This window comes from Triturus cristatus, chromosome 9, assembly GCF_964204655.1.
Source record: "Triturus cristatus chromosome 9, aTriCri1.1, whole genome shotgun sequence".
NCBI classification, from domain to species: domain Eukaryota; kingdom Metazoa; phylum Chordata; class Amphibia; order Caudata; family Salamandridae; genus Triturus; species Triturus cristatus.
The window spans coordinates 1,095,929,621-1,095,947,999 of NC_140592.1; the positions used below are offsets into that span (position 1 = coordinate 1,095,929,621).

The 18,379-nt window shown below is 43.7% G+C and overlaps 1 protein-coding gene across 3 annotated transcripts in view; it reads right to left on the reverse strand.

The window, feature by feature from the left end:
• Positions 1–322: 322 nt before the first annotated feature.
• ATL1 (atlastin GTPase 1) overlaps positions 323–18,379 on the reverse strand; it is a 211,039-nt gene continuing 192,982 nt past the window's right edge. For all 3 annotated transcript variants that reach the window (XM_085626991.1, XM_085626990.1, XM_085626989.1), the window contains one exon: positions 323–5,417. In XM_085626991.1, the coding sequence (XP_085483117.1) occupies positions 5,341–5,417 (77 nt within the window). In that variant the 3' untranslated portion in view covers positions 323–5,340. The remainder of the gene's footprint in view (positions 5,418–18,379) is intronic.

Here is an 18,379-nt window from a genome sequence, read left to right on the forward strand (position 1 = left end):
GTAGACCGGCACCGGTACCAGTTTTGCCGTTAGCCCACCTCGGAGGGGTGAGGGCGACACCACGGGATGGAGGGACAGTAGTTACGGCAAGAGGGGTTACTGCTTGCTAGACGGGGCTCCCACGATGGGAGAGCCCTAGGCTGTGTTGCAATGCGGGTGGTGGGCGCCCTCGAACGGACACCGCTCTGACCGCTGGCGGGAGGACAAAGGAAAATACACCGGCCAGGACCCAATCGTACCGGAATTCTTCTCCGTCGCGAAGAAGGCTCCGCCGGGCCGCCCACTCCACGTCCAGTCACATTTCCCCAGTCGCCGGTCCAGCCCCAGGTCGTCTCACCGTACGTGATAAGCGGCGTCCGGTGGCGGTGGTCGGGCCAGATTGCGTGGGCAAAGTCCAAAGTCGGCAAACTCTATGATTCCTCGACCAAAAAAGCCGGCGGGAACCTCGGAGGAATGCGGAAAGTATCAGCGCATCCGTGGTGACAATTGCTCGCGCCGTAGGCAGGATTAAAGATCAGGATATCATGCAAACAGCAGACGGGCTGCGGAGCCGGGAGCTCAGACGTCCTGTCCGTCCGCCATCTTGGCTCCTCCTCCAAGGCTTCACTCTTGACCTCACCTTAAAATAGTTTAGGAAGAAGTTATAAGTAGTCATTTAATTTGTAACATGTTCTGTTTTTTTTTTAGATATCTTAGCATATACAAATTCTAGCCAACTTAATATGGTGAGAACAATATTACAGCTTTCTTGAAAATAATTGCAAAACATCTAGACATGTATAGTGGTTACGTACTTTGTGTTCAAATCAGTGCATTGTACAGTAGTTGAAGATCATGAACATATTCTTTAATGCAGAAAGTGGGATCTCTTACTCTAGAATTAAATAGGTAGTTTGTTTACAGTCAGGAAGTGGGAGCCACATGCGGGTGCAAGCTGATTATCATTATTCCTCTGTCAAGATTAAGGGAATTGTTCCATACGCACCTGTGACTCTAGTTTGTTGTCAGTCTCTGAACAGTCCTGAAGAAACTATACTTATGCACTTCAAGATTTGAATGAGTGTCTGTGGCATCTTCTATTTCTATCGTAGTGACTGTGTATGACATACTGGTGTTGTTGCTATGTATGACATACCGCGGTTCTGTAGAATGTAGGTGGGTGGTTGGTTCGTAGTTAGCGGTTGGAGCTGATGGGATGCTGTTGGATAGGATCTTTCTATGAAGAATAAAGACATCTTCTTCAACTTGACTGTGTTGGAGCCGGACTTAATTATTACAGTGTCTTATTGCAGCTGGATACAAATCATATTCCTGGAAAATGCTACTCTACCAGGAGAAGAAAAAATGGCATTCCGTGGCTTTTGTTGATCACATTATCAGTGTAGACATTTGTGTACTCTGGCTTATACTTGTGAGATTCTGACTTTAAGGCAAAGCGCCCTATCAGTTGAATGACTGAGTGTCCTGTGTAGTCGGGTGTCGAGTAGGGGGGGGAGGGGAAGGGGAGACTGGGATGCTCTTGGGTGCGACAATGGTTCATTTTAAAGATAAATGTACCAATTACTTTGTTTTTTAAGCCTTCTCTTTTATTTGCAAGGCTCTGTATACTGATAAATGGGAGTCTTTCTGTTTCAATCAAGGGAAAGGGATTTCCAAGGCAGAATATTTTTCTCCCTGGGATCATGTGAAAGTCAATGTAGGGCTACAGGCATCTCACTCATAGTCAAACTTTACTATCCAACTAGCACAAGGAAAGCAACTTCGTATAACCTGTGAGCTGCCAAGAATCAGCTGAACAACCGGAGTTACAATTAAAACCTGGGACCCCAAATTATAGATTTGTAACAGCTGGGCATCAGGCGGCAACAAAGTTGTTTGAACTTCATTTCTGTTAAGAGAAACAAAATTGTCTAAGCTGACCACTTTTTTCGGCGGGTGCTCTAGTACATCTTTCTTTTGATCAAATGGCAGGAAATGCTTTTGACTATTGTCCCAAGGCTCAGCATACAAAAAAGAGAACAGGGATTAAGTCAATTTGTGAGATTTACAAGTCTTACCCTGCAAATTCAGTCTCCAGAATTTCTGTTTAAATCTGGTGGACAGAGCTAGTAGCATACATGTAAACAAAACGTCCAAACACAGGACACTATTTAAACTCTAAATTTGCTAGTGCTAGATTAAAAACTCCATCCAGGTAACAATTGAAGTAGAATTATTTGACAAAATATCTATTACAACCCTCAGGTGAATGACAAATCTGAGAAGTGCAGCATACACTTAAAAGCCAAAGGGTATGTACTGAAGGGCCCAGACCCCATTATGTGAATTTGGTCTATTTACTTTATGCAGAAACCACTGTTGTAGTATTAATCACACAAATGCAAAGTATTATTTTCAGTTGCCAATAGTTTAGGACATTTTGCTTTGATTTTGTTAGTGTCATGTAGCGTAATGGTATCATTGCAGTTGCAGCATGTCAGCTCTCTGTTTCAGGCATAGATTAATCGCTTGCATTTTAAAATATATTTTTCACTTGGAAACATTGGCTTGTGATTATTCTGCTGCCTTAGTTAATTTGAAGTCCATCTTTTCAGAATTATACACTCAAGAGTATCTGTTTGCTGCTCACCTCATCCCCTTCTCCCTAAACATCTGATCCTATATTGTGCTGCATTGCACATTAATAGTTTGCAAATTGCTTGCCAAAGTACAAAACTGCTACTTTAATTGTACTCAGGATGTATCATTGTAAAATGCCAGATATCTTGAACTTGTGAAATCTCTTTTGTTTTTGTTTATTTTATTACTCCCATTTGTCCTTGATTTTCTTAGTTTGTGTAGCACCGGTGTTATACAAATGAGATCTATCATAGTTGCTTCTTAATTGACACATATAAAGCACTGTTCCCTTTAAGGATTAAAAAAAATATTGCTGAATAGATCTGCTCACAATGTAGGCTTCTTTATTTCATACCAGTTTTCTAGTTGTTGGGAGGGAGTATATATTTCACTAAATAGCTATAATATTTGCAAATTACAATTGTTTCAAACTTTATTTAATGAAACAAGGTTGTCAACAATTTATAATCCATGACTTTGTGCAAAAATATATCTGAAGCACAATAAACTGCTGTATAATTCAAATACCGCCATCTAACAATGTTTATTTGACTGACTCAATTTTTACCAATGCCTTGGTTTCATCAGGACATATACCATGTCAAAGGTACTCAAAAAATGTCATAAACCACTTTTGCAAACATAAACATATCCACCATGTCTCTGTCCTGTCTCCAGAAATGGTATTTAGCATAAAAACATTAAAAAAAGTTCAATGATGTTCATTTATTGGAGATAGAATGCTGAACAAAAATGTTACACACCTGCAGCACTAGTTTTCCAGCATATTATTTATTATTCTTTGGAAATGTGTTTACCTCACGTCCATCAAGGGAGTGGTTATAATGTTGTGTAAGTTTACAAATGCTATGTTCCACACCACATGTTCAGGTGGCCTTGTCCATGTAAGATAACAGGAATGTGCCCAGTACATCTTCACCATCATTTATGGCATTAGAACAGTAAAAGTGAACTGTGTTGATTTCGTATGGGTAAAATCATATAGGTAAATGGGTACTTTCTTGTATATGAGACCCAGGCACTTACATTTCTGTTTGTCCTCAATCCATGGCATGCAGGCAGTTGGAAAGCTATTTCAAGAAATGATGGACTGATTTGATATAATCTTCTCATCATTTTGGTTATTTTTATCTTATTTTATAAAGAGTATTTTAGAAGTTGTGTTTGACTCTTCCATGTGTGTACTAAAATGTTGCAGCCACCTGTATGAACACAGCTCGGTTACCATACTTTGAACAGGAACTCGAGCACAGAATTTTTGCATTTCTTCTGCATAGGAGCTCAGAGGTATATCCTTGAAATAACTGTGTAATTAATGCCCATTTTCTACAGATTGCCATTCATAAAGTTACTAGGAAATTGATTAATTTTGTCCTCTTCCCAAAACAAGATGGATGCTTAGAATTTACTAGGTGTGACCTCTGTCGTGACTGTACTGTCCCTGATATGGATGCCCATCCGTACACAGATAGACATCTTCTGAAGATATCCCAAAGACTGTCACAAATAAAACCAATGTATATTCACAAAAGACTGGATCTTAAGATCAATAATATTTACCTGAAAACTGTTCTGGAATTTAGTGCATCTATTGCATACCTCTGGCAGACCACAACCTACTGCTACCCTACTGCTGAATTTTCAGCAGCAGAGAGTTGGTACACTTGAATGTGAGCATAGCCCCACCATCTACTGTAAAGATCTACTTTTCTTTAAACGGCATGCTAAATATGAAACACTAAAGATACTGGTGTCCATTTTGCAAACATTCAAAAGTAACAGTGGGCTTTGACATCCCATTTACACTCACGGATCAAAACCAACATAAGCAGAGCGAACATTAACTTTTGGCATATTGTTTGTGAAAGAACAGTGCTGTCTTGTCTAGTGTGTCTTTGTGGTCAAGAGAAGACAATATATAAAACCATCTCATTGCACTCCTACTATCTATACAGGCACATGTAGAAAGGATATATCAGGTTGGTAACATTCTCCCTTGTGAGGTACCACAACAACACCATTCTACATAACGTGTGTACAAAAAACAAAAATATAGTAAATTAGGATGCTCAACAACTTTGTATGATTGAAGTACAATCTAGATTTTTGATAAATCAACCAGGTATATTTGCAGTATTAAAAACATATTTAGTAAATATCTGAAAAGGCAGCATCTCAGAATTGTTGGTCGTGTAATGCCTAACATTTGTTCAACCCATTGTTGTATGAGCAGATAGATTGAAGTGCGGATCTTTCTGCATAAGAATTTAAAACATTTCATTTTGAGAGAATATAGCCTTTTGCTGTTTTGCGATTACGCCAAACTGTCACTGCTAATTGACAGTGGTGAGATACAAGCAGTTTATAAATAAAGTCAAAACACTGGCGATCCATGATTCTGCAGAGCGGGTAAATACTGTATTTGCACAAAATCTAGGATCTTTTGCACACACACAGGGTAGATTATCATGCGCAAACTGGCGGCTGCAATGACACAGGGAAAACAAATATATTTGGACTTCAAGTGCTTGGCGATTTTCGTTCTTTCTGTAACACTTGGGAAATGTCTGCTGCATGTACATACGAAGAAGCATTGCTAGTGATCGATCAAAAACAAAGGACGGATTTCATTCATGCATCTACATTTGAAAATTAGGGATCCTGATTTATATTTTCTTTCTATCCGACTCTTCGGTTGCTTCAGGCTGAGGTGCAGGAAAGGCATGGTGGTACAAATGTCTGTGGGTTGCTGCTGCACTGTAAAGCTTGTACAGGGCCTGCAACATAAAAACATCATTTTGTAAAAAAGAGGGAGTGGTGTGATAAAGACAGCCATGAAGCACACATTCATTCTGCAAAACACAAACAATTACATATCAGAAAACCAGCCACAAACTACTGTGGTACAAAAATAACTACTAAAATATTGTAGAGGTAAGTATAGATTTGCTATTCTTAACTCCACATCTACGTACCTCGATGATATATATATTGTCTTGGTGCATAGATGTTGAGTTAAGTGTAAAAAGTGTATTCTTACTATATTACCACACTGCTTCTCGTTTGGTGCCGCACGCCGCAGCCTCCTGCTGCCCACCGCTCCCTCCGCGTCTTCAGAGCAGAGTTGAGTGGGTTATAGAGTGGTGGTGCGGCCCACTGGGTTCTTAGCAGCCCTTCATCTGGAATGGAAGCCTTTTTAGCATAGTTAGCCTGATTGTCCATGCCAAAGATTTTACCGTTTTTTTTATCCTTCACACTTTATAGTCACGTGAAAGTGTTGAACAGTTGCTAACTCTGATCCTTCTATTTTGCTGGGGGCTGAACCGCTGGCCGGGCTCTGCTCCGCCGCTCTGCTTGGCCGGTTTGACTCCGCCGAGTCTCCACCTGTGATCCCTGGCTTACTTGCAGCCGCTTCCTGCTTGGGGCTGAATTCCAGGCCGGGCTTTGCTCCGCCGCTTTACTTGGCCGGGCTTAGCTTCGCCACTCTGGGACTACATCTCCCATCAACCCTGACTGCGGCGAGGACGCTGCAAACGCCATCCGTAAGCGCCAGGAGGCGCATAAAGGACTGTTTGGGGCCAAGTTCCTTGTGATCCTTCTATCTTGCTGGGGGCTAAACCGCTGGCCGGGCTCTGCTCCGCCGCTCTGCTTGGCCGGGTTTGACTCCGCCAAGTCTCCACCTGTGATCCCTGGCGTACTTGCAGCCGCTTCCTGCTTGGGGCTGAATTCCGGGCCGGGCTTTGCTCCGCCGCTTTCCTTGGCCGGGCTTGGCTCCGCCACACTGGGACTACATCTCCCATCAACCCTGACTGCGGCGAGGACGCCGCAAACGCCACCCGTAAGCGCCAGGAGGTGCATAAAGGACTGTTTGGTGCCGAGGACCTTGTGATCCTTCTATCTTGCTGGGGGCTGAACCGCTGGCCGGGCTCTGCTCCGCCGCTCTGCTTGGCCGGGTTTGACTCCGCCGAGTCTCCACATGTGATCCCTGGCTTACTTGCAGCCGCTTCCTGCTTGGGGCTGAATTCCGGGCCGGGCTTTGCTCCGCCGCTTTTCTTGGCTGGGCTTGGCTCCGCCACACTGGGACTACATCTCCCATCAACCCTGACTGCAGCGAGGACGCCGCCAACGCCATCCGTAAGCGCCAGGAGGCGCATAAAGGACTGTTTGGATCCTCGTCCCGCGCGACGTGCCGGGAGAAGCCCGGGACAAGGGCGGGTCCGTCTGTGGCCGTCAGGGGCTGCAGGAGGCTGGGCTGGGGAACCCCTCTTGGACTTAATGGTAGAGACTAAACGAGCTATGGACCCCCGACATTTGTGGTAATTTCCATAATACATTGTAACCAGTGAATTCTTGCCCTGATACTTGTTTATTATTATGAGAAGTGCCCCTGTGGGGCCATATTTTGTTATTATTGTTTATTCTGTTTATCTCAATCGATCAGTTCAATCTGTGTATGAGATTTTATCATCATTCGTAGATAGTTTTGTTTAACCCTTTACAATGAGCAGCAAGGGCAAAAATAGTAAGCCCTCTGCTGCCCGCCCAATGACTAGACAATTAGCAGCAACGACGCAACCGCTCCCGACCCTCACAGCCATTGACAAAATGCTACAAAAAACAATAGGGGTAGTGGCAACAGCCATAGAAAATACTGAAAGGCGTCTTTCAATTACCCCCACTATGCCTCTTTTTACATCTGTGGGCGATAGCTCTGTAGCCACAGCCAACCCCGCTGAATTTGTCTTTTCACATGCCCTCCTTTTCTGATCTTCCTTGTGCTCAGACTGAGCCTGACGAAAATCTTTTAATAGATGTTGCTCCATCTTCTTCTCCGTCGGCATGTACAAAGCCCTTTAAACCCCATGCTAGAACTAAAAATGTAAAACGGGTTAAAAAAATCGGCTAAGAGAACAGCATCGATATCTGTTTATGTGCAGTCCGACCCGGGCCCTCCATCTTCTATTATAGGTCCTCCTGTTTGGGCTACCCATCTGATAATTGATCTCCAGTCACATTTAGAACACCTTATCACCACCCATTTTAAATCTTTGACTTCCAGGATTGATAGATTAGCCTCATTGATAAACAATAAAGGCCCAGGGAGATCTCAGTCTAGCCCTCCGACGGGGAATCCTGTTATTGTAGGGGCTGAAGGAGTAACCAATTCTGCCATCAAAGGTCCAACTCAAGGTGTGAGTATTTGCCCTGACATCTGTACGCATGTCTCGGCTTCTCAAAATATGCCGAACCCCTTGGTAGTCCCGACTGGTTTTGGTCAATCTACTGGCTCCAAACTGTCTTCAGCCATATCGGCGGAGAATCAGTTTGGTCCATCTCTTATTTCAAAAATTCCCGATACTCAGAGCCTAGAATCGGGTAGGCCTTTACACAATCTTCCCCGGAAATCTGATGTAAACGGTACACCCAAATCTCCTCCCCGCCCCCAGATACCCCCAGAAGCATCACCGTATGTGGTGGTGCTAACGTGAGTACCTCCACTGGATAGTGACCGAGGGGAAACCTTCCAGGAGTTAAAGAATAAAACCACCTTTTGGTTAAGTAGACATAGACCTTTAAGGGGTGCCGGACTGGGGGAGATCCTATTTGTGCGAAGAGACAGTTGGTTGGGGACTAGACCCAAAGATATTTGTGGCAACTGTGTAATTGTCAACTTTAGGGATCCTAGAGTAGCTGGACACACAGTATCAAATGGAGGGTTTTCGAAGAGGGGCACTATCAATACTTGTCACCTGGGGTATTTTTATTCTCGATTTCTTATACCGGGAATGGTACAACCATTTCTCCCCCATTATGGTGCAATTGAACCTGACTATAACATCTCAGTGAGCAATAGATACAGTGCACTGAGCAATATAGATTGACCACTATCACCATCGCGCCCAGCCGGAATGGTTCCGCAGTGGCCTCGGAGTCACGCAGTGGAGGGTTTGAGTATAGAGGAGGTCATCGGTACCAAGGTGGGTAGGGGAACTATACCCCCATGTTCCCAAAACTTTGGCCTTACAGGTGGTAAACAGGAGCTGGTTACCCGCATACATACAGCTTCTCCACCTCTCAGCGCGTCCCAACCCCTTGAGGGTTCCCCTGCCCACGTGGTGTCATGTAGACCACTAATCGGGTCTTGGAACATAGCAGGGCTAGTGACTAAGCTGCATAATCCAGAATGGGGTGAGCTGATGGATCGCTATGACTTATGTCTGTTCCAAGAGACTTGGTTATTATCTGCCCCAGTGAGGGTAGGATATGCGTCTTTCTATTCTCCAGCAGTGCAGGACCCAGGGGAAGACCCTCGGGGGGTTATGCATATGGGTGGCTTCCCACTTAGGTTGCTCAGTTAAGAAAATAAACTCTCATTGCCCGGACATCCTATGTATTATACTTAACTTCCAGTATGGCTTATCATTGGCAGTGATTAACGTTAATTTACATCCCCAACCGCTTCAGTTGGGTCTATCAATCTTGGAAGCCTAAGAGGTTCTTCTCCATTCCTTTCCCTCGTCATATCATAAAATCATTGGTGCCAATCTCAATTGCCACTTTGAACCGCTTATGGGGATCCCTTCGGTAACCTCGGACGAGGATGAAAATTGGCTGATCCCGGACTGCACTATGTATCCTGAAAAGCGCTTACTGCCTTTGTCCCTTGCAATCAATAAGTTGGTAGTTTCACATTCTTTAAGGGCTTAAAATGGCAGACTCCCCCCAGACGTTCCGGGTTTATGCACCTTTAACAGACCAGGGAAAACTACGACCATAGATTACATCCTGGTAAATGTAGAGTTCTGGGCCAGATTGAGAACCTTTTATGTCTTACAAAGGGATGACAGTGACCATAACTTATTGTCACTAGAATTATCTAATACTCTGGGCCATCGTAAAGAAACTGGGGGTGTTGAGATTAGCAGTAACTCAAACTTGGTTAGAGCGGCAGGGGGTAGACGAATCAGGTGGGCGAAGATCGCATTAGCACCCAACAAGTTAGCGGAGTTATATTCTTACAGTCCCTAACAGAAGTTCTTCACCTCTTGAGTTCTAATGGCGATCCCTCCCATCTCTATCTACAGGGATTGCAGTGCACTCACAAGAAGCTTTTTGGCTCCCTGATCGGTTATTTTTATACTACCAATATTAAAAGGCAAAGGGTGAATAAGCGTGATCACTGGTTTAATAAAAACTGTAGGCTGGCTAAAAATATCTTGCTCAAGGAGGTAAAATCGGGGTCCCAGTTAAGTATTAGAAATGCCAGGGAAACCTACAAAACCTTGATAAAGGAGGCTAGGCTAGAGTGGGAGGCCTCAAGGTGGGAAAGTATCAAGGCAGCTCTGGAAGCTCGTGATTTTAGGTCCTTTTGGAACCTTGTCCAAGTGGGGTCGGCTGAAGGGATGTCGGCCATTACACCTAACGTTAGTGAAGAGGTCTGGCTGAACCACTTCAAACCTCTTTATTCTCTTAGTAACCCTGCATCCCGAGTAGTTCCAGTGATTCCAACAAGCACATGTGTACCAGCACACCTGGAGGCCCCGTACCTTGCCTGCCCTCCCTGCTCTCTCCTTGAAGTCCAGGCGGCCCTTAAAAGTTTGTCTTTAGGGAAAGCCCCAGGCCTCGATAGGATCCCGGGCGACCTATATCTTAGTGAACAAATGGTCTGGGCTCCCTACATTTGGGTTTATTTTAACGCCATTCTTCAGGGCTTGGAGATCCCTACTACTTGGTTGGGAGCTGAAATTATCCCAATCCACAAAAAAGCTTTCCCTCTCGACCCGGCCAACTACCGCCCCATTAGTTTGATTGACGTCCTCCAGAAATTATTTGCCCGCTTTCTTTTGTCTAGGTTGCAGACCTGGATGGATGAACATCACATCCTAACCTCCCTTCAAGCGGGCTTCCGTGCAAAAGAATCCACCATAGACCAACTATTCAGACTACAGTTGGTCTACTGGAAGACGGTCACTATTGGGGCAGGTAGTTTGTATTTGACTTTTGTGGACCTTCGGTCCGCATTTGACCTGGTCGAACGGGATAAACTCTGGGCAATCCTGTTGGAGATGGGTGTTCCGGCCTACCTGTGCCATCTATTTAAACGTATGCACCAAGGTACATATGCAAGGGGAGATTTGGGAGGTGTGGGGAACTGTCAGCTCCGTTCCCGGTGGAAAAGGGAGTAAGGCAGGGGTGCGTTCTGGCCCCCACGCTCTTCTCGCTCTTCCTAAACGGGCTGATAGACCATCTATATGGAGCAAGAGATTTGGATTCTCCAAGTTTAGCGGGGCGGAAGATACCCGCCCTAATGTTCGCTGATGATACCCTTCTATTGTCAAAATCATCCACAGGTATTCAGCGCACATTAGAGGCTTTTTGCTCCTTTTGTAGACTGAGGAACTTGGAGATTAAACTCTCTAAAACTAAGTTCATGGCTTATAACACCAACTTAGCCAATTGTCCCCTCCTTCACCTGGATGGAACTGCTCTGGACCGAGTAACCACCTTCGATTACCTGGGGATTACATTAAATGATTGAATGGATTGGGGATCCCATATGGTTAACGCTAACTTGAAGTTGGCACAATCAACTGGTGGTATCCTAAAGGTATTTATTGATACCTCATCTAAGTTGTTGAGTCCGCCTATGGAAATCTATAAAACCCAGGCGAGAGGGGGAGCACTCTACGGTGCAGAGTTATGGGGTCACGTCAGTGTTGCCCCTTTATCTCGCACTGAGAATAGTTTTACCAGGCGCCTACTGAGACTCCCTATGAGTACGCCCCTGACACCCCTTCGGTTGGATTTGGGCTTGGCTCTTATTCAGGAGTTGGTTGCAAATCGCCCCCTCCTGTATTGGAGACGCTTGTGGTCGACCCCTGAGCTCTCCAGCTACAGGGAGGATTTAGGGGATCTTATGTCCGGGGGGAGCAAGGGGAAAATTCAATGGCTAAATCACATCAAGCAACTTTGTCAGGTTTTAGGTAGGGGGGATTTGTGGTCATCCCCTGAGGAGACCTGTGCCCTGTACTCCAAAAAATCTCTGAGCACGGCCCTTAAGCGCTACCGCATGGAATATATAATAACAAATTCTTCCACGGGTTGGCTGACTGATACCTTTTTGAATATCAAAGCCCATCCTTTTTTTGAGAAATTCTTGGATGATATCCAGCCTCCCTTGGCCAAGAAATTATATATACAGTTTAGATATGGTTCATTGCCTCTTAGGGACGTAACATATAAGTGGTCAAATGCATTACATCCCACGAGTTCCTGCCCAGGTTGTGCGTGTAGTAGAGAGACAGATTTGCATGTCCTGCTCTTTTGCCCCTTCTATGGTAAGGCAAGAGCCAAATGGATCATTCGACTTTGCAAGTCCAGGGGACTTAAGGACTATAGGGAGGAATTTAGATTTCTCAAATATGATACCACCCCACCTAATAGTGTTTGCGACTGCTAGATTTCTTTTGTCTATGTGGTACTCGAGGTGCAAAAAATTAAAATCTGAAAGTCCTCAAACTACTGTTTCTGCAGTAGCTCAAACACTGTAACTCATGTTGTCTATATATTTCATAGTTTGGGATTACCCTTTAGGAGCGCTGTGCTTATTTAATGTATCTAATGAAATCCTATGATCCTCCTCCATCTTCGATATGAATCTCTCATGTGTTAGGACTACAAAGTAGGATTCTTTTAAATACATATGTTTTTAGCTCTAATTGTTCTCCTTTTTATTGCAAATTTGTATTTGTCTTTTAATGGTTTTTTACCGATATTAAAAGTTTTTTGACTGACTGATTATATTACACAGTGTCGAAAGACACTGTGTAGTTAAGTTTGAGTACATTTTCAAATGAAAAGGCATTTGTTTGTGTTGCCTATATAGTGTTTGAGCCTGTAATTTGGCTGTCTATGAGCTCCATCAGCTAAGTGCTGTGAAGATCTATCCATGGGGAAAAAGCTAATGGGTGAAGAAATGCTTGATTCTTATTTAGCTTACATAGGAAATATTACTCTCATCTACATTCTGAACTGCTTTACACCAAACTTGTCATTAAAGGAGAGATCTACTTAAAAACTTGCTTTTTTGGTTTGGTATAACTCAGTCAATTAATTTTTGAGGTATTAGTGTTTACAAAAAGGTGCAGTGCAGGCTTTAAAAAGGTTCAGATTTGAAGACCATGTGTTTGACTGGGTTAGGGCTGGAAAAAGTAATTCAGCAAGCGGTCCAGGGCATTAGTCATGAGTACCTAGAGCTGTGGAAAATACACAGCAAGCCCCCAAAAACTCTGCTTTCAGCAATTTAGGTGCTGAATTTGATGGCCATTTTGTACCCGATTTGTGGGTTTTCAGTGTCTGGCTTGGCTTAGAAGGCAAGAGGTAGGGCACAGTGCCCAGGCCTATCACCCAAGCTTTGCCGATGCTTTGCTATGTGCAGTGGGCGGCCTAGGCAGATTGGGTGCAGGCCCTTTGGCTAACCCATAATGAGCATGGACAAAGGTTGTGCTCTACATGGGCTGGGTAGCCACTGGTGGTTGGGGGCATGGCTGACTGCACAGTAGGTCATGTGGCCAACCCCCCTGCACATAGCCAAAGGCTGTGTGTAGCACGTTTTGGATGGACACGGAGAGTTGGGTGCAAGGCCTGACCTTAAGCTGTGTACTATGGAGGATAAAGCACTAAGTAAATCATCAAATAAACAATAACATTCACCGACAAAACACAGTTATAAAGGGACTTCTGTTTGAGGCTCAAACTTGCATTACAACTGACATTCATCCGTTATGTTTAGGAATTCGCCAAATATGACAACTCATGGTTGACTGCCATGAACAAAGCTCATACTTGGCAAAGGCACAGACACAAAAAACAGTTTGGGAACAACATGGCCGTTGACCATGAGTTATGCTGTGTGTTCCTGAACATAACTGGTGAATTTCAGTGGTTTTCTTAATTTGAACCTTAAACATAACTCACTTTTTAACTGTGTTTTCTTCAGTGAATATACTGATCTTCCCACTATTTTTGTTGTTGATATTCTGGCTACCTTATTTTTGTAGCATGCTATTTCAAACTCAGTATTCTGGTACTATACCGAAAAGCATATCTGGAACACTTCATAATGCAGATGTGTCTTTGTAGTTTATCTGTATGATTACCTTCCAACGGGTGTGGTTAATGAATAGAAATAAATTACACCTATTGTGAAAAAAGGTACTGTTGTAACCTTTCTTGTATTTATATGCTGCACCTTTTTCCTCCTCATCCCCACGATTCTTTCCTCCCATGTACTCCCCTCCCTCCCTGTGTACAATGGAATGTTCAGCTTAGAGTTTGCAATAGAATGTTGGCACTCTCTCAGTGTGGAAAGTGGATGACCAGAATAAATAACTCATCTACTTACCTCGTCTTGCCTTCCTTGCTTTTGAATTTTAACACTGGCAACGATCCTGTGCAGGGGGCAGCTGGTCATCTCCCCTTTCCGTGCTCTCTCTATGACTATGTCCTTTTGCCTGCATCTTGGGACTGACGTGCAATCTGTGCTGTACTTTCACATCATCGCTTCAGATGTCACGCTGTTGATTTATATGGAGTCTTGCGCCGTGTAGACTCTGCAGCGGCTCCTGTGTTTGTCCTGAGGAGTGCTCTGCCACTGAGCATCTTCCTTTCCTCAGTGACCAGCCCTGCCGATTTTGGAGCCCTTCATCTCCGTGAACTCTTTGGAGCTTCAGATTGCCAGCGTCTCTACACGATCCAGCCCTGAGGTGTTCCTGTGGCGTGCTCTTCAATATTTGTGTGTCCGCTTTTCCTGGGCTGTTCACCCCTGCAGATTGTGGAGCACCCCGCGTCTCCATCAAGATTTCCTGCAGCACTGGTTCTGTCAGCTGTTCCGATTTGTCGACCTCTCTACCTAGCGATGTCCTGCTTCGCCCACAGCTGACTGGTTCCTGTAAGCTGCTTCCACGGACCAGCGCAAGACCTGTCGGCGTATCTTTGCGGCTTAGTGCCGGTTGACAGGAGAGCCTTCGACACAGTTCTTCATCAGACGACTCATACTGAGGTACCCCAGGAGTTCTGCTCGTCAACGTGTACGTCTCCTCAGTTTCCAGTCTCCTCAAGCATGGTGTGCGTGCCATGAAGAGCTTCCGTGTTTAGCGCTTGCTTTTCGGATCCTGTGGTGAGCGTCTTCCCTGCATTTCCATTTCTTGGAGCCTCTGTACCTCTTCGTGCTCCAGCATACAGCATTCTGAGGTAAATTATTTCTATTATTCATCTACGGTGACACACACACCAATTATCACCTTTGTACTAGTATACAGTTGTATCCAGGTGCACTTGTGGTATCATCAACTTATTTTGTCCTGCGCCATCCTTGACACACTCACCATGACTGTGTGTCAATCTCCTCGGTGAAATCCACAACACTTTTGGCATGTTATTTCCTCGATGACTCCTAGATGGTCTTTTCATTACATACTTCATTCTTTAAGAAATTCATTGCCTTTGTTTTCCAAGCATTGTTGACCTTCATTTTTAGCTAATTGTTCCCCTCTTGTAACATACCTTGTGGTGTAAAAATGTTTTAAAATTCAGCTTATTGTACTTATATTAGTGCATTGTGGGAACCCCAGGTATTAGCCAATCGCCATCCTTTTTAAATGATAGTGGGGAACCAGAAATTCACTGGAAAGATTGGACAAAATTATTTGAATCATATTTAATTGCCATGGGGGTGGGAGAGAAGTTTTCTGCAGTACGCAAACAACATATTCTATTGCATAACCTGGGAGTGCATGGTTGCAAGGTATATGAAACATTGCCAGAACCGGAAGTTGAAGATGAGGATGAACTAGAGGTGTATGATGTTACACTAATGCAGTTAGAAATACATTTCGGGGATAAAGTCAATGTAGTCCTTGAACGCCACAAGTTCTTTAGCCGTGTGTAGGGCAAAAATGAGTCTCTCAAAACAACTACATAGCAGCATTGAGGGGACTCGCCCAACTCTGTGATTTTGTGGAACTCAATGACTCCCTTATAAGGGATCAGTTAGTCAGATGTACAAATATTAGCAGAATACAAGAAAAATTGCTTGCTAAAAACCTCACACTTAGAGAAGCGATCTCTCTAGCACAATCCATTGAGCACACAGCCAAGTGCATGAAAGAAATGAAGGTTACTGAAGAAGTAGTTGCTTCCGTCCAAGTAGAGGAAGCACACAGTGAAGTACTCAAAGTGAAAAACAAAAGACGTACCTGTTAGCAAACCCATAAGGGAAAGTCATGGTTTGAAATGTTTTAGATGCGGCAGTAGTAATCACCTAGCTAACAGTCCACATTGCTCTGCCTGTAGTGTCACATTTAAGAGATGCAGCAGAAGAGGGCTCTTTGCGAGAGTATGTAGGGATGGGGACAACAACCAAGTAAAGATAGTTAATGTGGAGGGTGAACAATGTCAGAAGTTTGTGTTCCAAGTGAAAGGTGAAGATGGTGTTTCCATACCTGAATATCCCAAATGCATGGTTCCACTCAATAATAAGCCAGTAGAAATGTTCGCAGACTCTGGTTCCCCATTTACTCCACTCAATCTTGCTGATTACAAAAAATCATTGGGAGATTTGAGTGTAGAAATGAGCCGCCAGATATTTCTCCAGAAGGTTATACCAAAGACCCCATTCCCCTTGTGGGAATGATAAAGATACACATAGACTTTAAGGGACGATCCACTGTGGGTAAAGTGTACTATGTAGAGAAAGGGTCTAGTCTCCTTGACTGGCAACAACAGAAGGAATTGGGCATCATACTTAACCCTAACAATAAAGATCAAGTCATCCTTGTGGAAAGTTCCAATAGTAATTGTACGCTATGTGATGCATTTCCTGAACTATTCGTGGATGAACTTGGATTATTGAAAGACTTCCAGCACAGGATAAAGGTTAAACAAAGATCCAAACAAGTGGTTCACAAATCCTGCCCGGTTCCTCTCCTTATGAGACAGCCTCTCAAGAAGGAGCGAGACAAGTTGTGTGAGATGGGTGTCATCCAACCCATAGAATGCTTGGAGTGGTTGGCACCCATAGTTATAGCATCCAAGGCTAATGGGGAAGGCATTCGCCTCTGTGTTGATCTGCATAGTCTCAATGACAATATATGGGTAGAGAGGTTTCCCCTCCCCAATATAAACAAGATGCTGAACACCATGGGAAAGGCCAAGTCTTTTTTGGTCATTGACCTATCAATGGCGTACCACCAAGTGGAACTACACCTGGACTCTAGACCATTAACGGCGTTCACCTCTCCTTTTGGAATATATATGTTTGTCAGGATCCCCTTTGGACTTGCCTCTGCTGTGGCAGTTTTCCAAAAAATGATGCAGCTAGTCCTCATGGGCATCACAAACACCCTGTGTTTGCAAGATGATATATTTATTTGTGGGTCATCTGCTGAAGAGCATGACATAATTTTTAAAACAGTTTGTAAGAGACTTTCAGAAGCAGGGTTGACGGTGAAACTCGACAAATGTAAGATTAAAGTAAGTTCAGTGGACTACCTTGGGCACACCATTTCTCAAGAAGGTTTTTAGACAAAAAATGTTAGTGATGCTCCATACTCTACTTACAAAGAGGAATTTAAATCCTTCTTAGGCCTTATCGAATATGTGGCAAAATTTGTAAATAGTTTTTCTGAAAAGTGTGATTGATGGGTTACGCGAATTGTTAGAAAAACACAAAACATTAATGTGGGAAGAGAAGCACAGCAAAATGGTGGACGTGCTGAAGAAAGAGATCATCGCCTGGAGAATGGACAGACATGGAGTGGTGACAGATTTGTGAACCCCTATATAGGGAGATGTGTTGTAACCTTTCTTGTATTTATATGCTGCACCTTTTTCCTCCTCATCCCCATGGTTCTTTCTTCCCATGTACTCCCCTCCCTCCCTGTGTACAATGATATGTTCCGCTTAGAGTTTGCAATAGAATGTTGGCACTCTCTCAGTGTGGAGAGTGGATGACCAGAATAAAAAACTCATCTACTTACCTCGTCTTGCCTTCTTGCTTTTGAATTTTAACAGGTACCCCTGTTAAAACCCTATACATTTTCAAGATGATGGGCCCATTCTAATCTCAATATGAAGGCAACTGCACACAACTGTAGACCGTCTTCTAAATAACTTTCAGTGGCCTTAATAGAAGCCTACCTACCACGGAGTGGCAGTGGGTTGTGTGACCCAAGCTGTGACACTGGCAACACAAATTTATCATGGTATGTGGGCTAACCACGGAAAACTTTTCATATGTTCTTCTAGTCTCCTGTTCCCTCGTGCCTGTTATTTGTATTGATGTAAAGTATCAATCTCACTGGGTGCCAATGCAAGAAAATGTAAAAAAATAAATAATAATCGGTAGTCTCTTAATTTGTTTTCTCATAAAAAACATGAAAACATGCCACACACTCATTCAATGCAAGCTGTGCTGAAAACCAAATACAGTCATCATTATTCTGCTTTTTACTATCAATCCACATGAATGAATATGACTCAAATACTGCAGTGTGGTAAATCATCCAAAAGGTGGCGTACAGAATATTGTAATGTGCCACAAACTGTATCAACTATTCATCTTTGCTTCTCCAACAGTCTATCATCCTGAAGTCTTGCTCAACCCTTGCCCTTTCCTGGTCTTTGAAATAGATTGCCACTTCTGCTTTTTGGTTTATCATTATCATACTTTTTGCTGTTA